General features: G+C 35.1%; 1 protein-coding gene across 1 annotated transcript; it reads left to right on the top strand.

Annotated features, from left to right (window-relative positions):
* Positions 1-596: 596 nt before the first annotated feature.
* sap18 (Sin3A-associated protein) lies at positions 597-2,681 on the top strand. The gene is made up of 4 exons (XM_037696318.1): positions 597-774; positions 1,998-2,107; positions 2,201-2,323; positions 2,415-2,681. The coding sequence occupies exons 1-4, from the start codon at positions 703-705 to the stop codon at positions 2,569-2,571; spliced, it is 462 nt and encodes a 153-aa protein (XP_037552246.1). The 5' UTR covers positions 597-702; the 3' UTR covers positions 2,572-2,681.
* The last annotated feature ends 567 nt before the right edge of the window (positions 2,682-3,248 follow it).

The raw sequence follows: 3,248 nt of genomic DNA, 5'->3' as shown, positions 1-3,248 counted from the left end.
AATAAATTGCTTAATTTTAATCATTTGTTGGAATCATGACTGGCAAAAAAATTAACAGGAATAATCTAAAATTGTTTTGAGAGGTCAAATACCATAAAAAAGATAAAAAGAACATTATAACTCGAATAAAAAGAACTGCAATGGGTTTAAGAAAAAGGCATTTTACTTTAGATGTAAATTGTTTAAATGGGAATAATTCAAATAAGAAAAATAAAATAAATCCTGAATATTTTAATTGTTCTACTTAAACTGAAAGATTTGAATGTTTCTTTTTTTTGTTGTTTTTTTCAAGATGCATATTATTATATCTCTCTGTTATTTTTATATGTTGTGTGACTGAAACCCTGTCACAACAATTTCCTGCCGGATCAATAAAGTTCTTATCTTATGTTATTTTCACCTTGTCCAAAAACTGTTTTCTGAATTTTAAATATTTTTCCTAAAACAATATCAACGTGAATACCTTGTAGAAAATATTTTAGTTATGTTTAATATAAGTTCCGATTTGTAAGAATGCAATTGAGTTTAAATGGACAGCTATTTAAAGAAATAACGGTGAGTGTAATTTATATGATACAACGACCTGCCTACGGCACCACGACAGAAAACGCGTCTCGTTTTACGGCTTTTTTTTTGTTGCTTCATTTACAGAACGTAGCGCGTCTCTGCCAGTCAATATTAAAGTAAAAGCGATAAATAAAAATGGCGTTAGAATCGCGGATCACACAGGAGGAGATAAAGAAGGAGCCAGAAAAACCCATCGACCGAGAAAAGGCAAATATTTCTATTTTATTCCATATCTTATTTGTTTCGTTTACCGTGTTGAGCATCGAGCTAACTGGTTAGCGAAATGCTAATACCAGAGTTTGCACCTGTGAAAACTGAAAGTAATTTAAAAACATGGGTCGTATGAAATAACATCTGCAAAGGTGTTTTATTTTCTTCTGTTTATTTTCTGTTTCGCACCAATTAAATTATGGTTAAATTAGTTAATATCACGGAAAGACCGAGCGGCGTGCTAGTAGCAACAGGCTAACGCTACATCTGCTGAAAATACATTTTCCTTTTATTAAAAAAAAAAAAAAAAATATATATATATATATAGTATGCAGTCATATACATAGATGTTAGCAGTTTATTAAACATTGATCTCATGAGCTTAGGAAGAAAAGCAATAAAGTTATAAGTTCCCTTGCAGCACGTTAGTAAAGCTAACCTAGCTAAGTTAGCTAAGTGCTAACTTCAAAATTGTGAACTTTTATAGAAAACAAAATATTTCGCTTTTGCATATTTTGTTATTCAGCTTCGTCGACTAATAGTTTACTAGTAAATACTTTAACGTTTTTATTTTGGGTCCGTGTAGTTTCCTAATAAAATCACCAGGGGGCGCTGTTACGTAATACATGTTCCGGTAAAAACTTTCAAAATAAAACCCGTAAAGTTAGTTTAAAAAAAAAAAAGTTTATGCCATGCTATGTTATGGAAAGCCATTTCATTCAAAATTATTCATCAGTTTTCCGTTAAATAAATAAATGCTCCCATGAAATTAAACATTTAAATATAATTTTTTTTTCCTCCAAGTTTTATTTTGTATTTATTTCAAGATTTACTTGTTTATTTAATAACGGACACTTTTATGTTGTAAAGCTACTTCACATATTTCAGCTGCGTTTATTTTTTTAACCCCGTTTTTTGTTATTTTAAGCTCTTTTTAGTTCATGTTATATTCAAATGAGGGGGCGGGGTTTTCTCTCATCTTTTTTTTTGACCAATCACAGCAGAGTATTCCTGTGGCTTGGTCCAGCTACCTTCAGATCGTGTTCAGAGCGTCAGGATGACATGGAGGACGCTGGAGAACTCCAAAGATTTGCTCATGAAATTCAGCGTTATGGCTTTCCGTACATTGCCACCTGTTTAGGTTGATTCTGCGTTCTTTTAAATTGGACCTGTTTTTGTGTTGAAGTTGAAAAATGTCTCGTCTTTCTTCTCGGCTGCAGACGTGCCCCCTTCTGCTAAGAGTATTCACCACCAACAGTGGGCGACATCACAGAATAGACGAGTTTTTTCGAGGCAACGTTCCTTCCAGTGAGCTGCAAATCTACACATGGTGAGGGTGCTCCTTTCCACTTTTTTTTTTAAATTTTTTAACGGTCGGTGTGCGTTGGAGGGAGACCAAAACGAGGCGTTGCGTGTGTTGCAGGATGGACGCTACTCTGAAGGAGCTAACCGGTTTAGTTAAGGAGGTGTATCCAGAAGCCAGGAAAAAGGGGACGCACTTCAGCTTTGCCATCGTCTTCCCTGACCCCAGAGGGAAAATGTACAAGTGGGTATCGCGCGGCGCCGGTCGGTCTTGTTCAAGCCAAGGCTTGTGATGCTTAATGTCTGCGATGTGCACGTTTCCTCTCCACGCTCAGGCTGAAGGACATCGGCAGCACCATCTCGGGCAGGAAGGGTTCGGACGACTCCATGACGTTGCAGTCCCAGCGGTTCCACATCGGAGACTATTTGGACATCGCCATCACGCCGCCCAACCGAGCGCCGCCGTTCGGCCCGCGCATGAGGCCGTTCTGAGCACGTGAACGCGTTGGACGCAGCGGCATCTCGTGTTTTTCTATTCTGACATCCTCTATGGTTTTGACTGATTTTATAAGTTGTGTTGAATAAAGCTGATCGCCCCCCCCAACAACGACGTCCTGCGTAGAATTTCATTTTAAATTTTTTAATCAATTAACAGAACATTTAATTCTTTTAGCTACGATGGTGCTAATTTTAGATAATCTGCTAAATTTAACTTTAGCTGTTGTGTTGCTAAACTTACACCTTCTGATCCACTAATTTTAGCTTTTAAATAATACGTTAAATAACTCTCTGTTTTGCTAACTAGCATTTTTTAAAGCAGTTTTTGCTAAAAGTAATTTAGCGACCGCATTTCAAAATTAACATTTTAGCTACCGATTTAATTTTAGATCATGCTTTGATTACTTCAAACTTAATTTAGCTTAAAGCTTTTAGCGAGTGCTAATTTAAGCTAATGTTTTGATAAACTAAATATAACTAAACTTATAGCTACTGATCTAGTAATTTTAGCTTTTAAATGTTTATTTATTTATTTAAATAACTTCCTGTTTTGCTAATTTTAAAAGCTTTTTGCTAAATGTAATTTTAGCTACTGTATTTCAAAATTAACATTTTAGCTACTGTTTTAATTTTAGATCATGTTTTGATTGCTTCAAATTTAATTTAGCTTA

The sequence above is a fragment of the Nematolebias whitei genome, chromosome 23 (assembly GCF_014905685.2).
Source record: "Nematolebias whitei isolate Nwh7 chromosome 23, NemWhi1, whole genome shotgun sequence".
Lineage (NCBI taxonomy): Eukaryota > Metazoa > Chordata > Actinopteri > Cyprinodontiformes > Rivulidae > Nematolebias > Nematolebias whitei.
Note: the sequence above shows the minus strand (reverse complement) of the source record. Positions and strands in the feature narration are given on the sequence as shown.

What these genes read in the sequence shown, in the direction of transcription:
- sap18 (XM_037696318.1), top strand. Translation starts at nt 703, where the DNA reads ATGGCGTTAGAATCGCGGATCACACAGGAGGAGATAAAGAAGGAGCCA. An exon ending in AACCCATCGACCGAGAAAAG is followed by an intron (nt 775 to 1,997) that starts GCAAATATTTCT and finishes TCTCGGCTGCAG; the next exon opens with ACGTGCCCCCTTCTGCTAAG. An exon ending in GAGCTGCAAATCTACACATG is followed by an intron (nt 2,108 to 2,200) that starts GTGAGGGTGCTC and finishes CGTGTGTTGCAG; the next exon opens with GATGGACGCTACTCTGAAGG.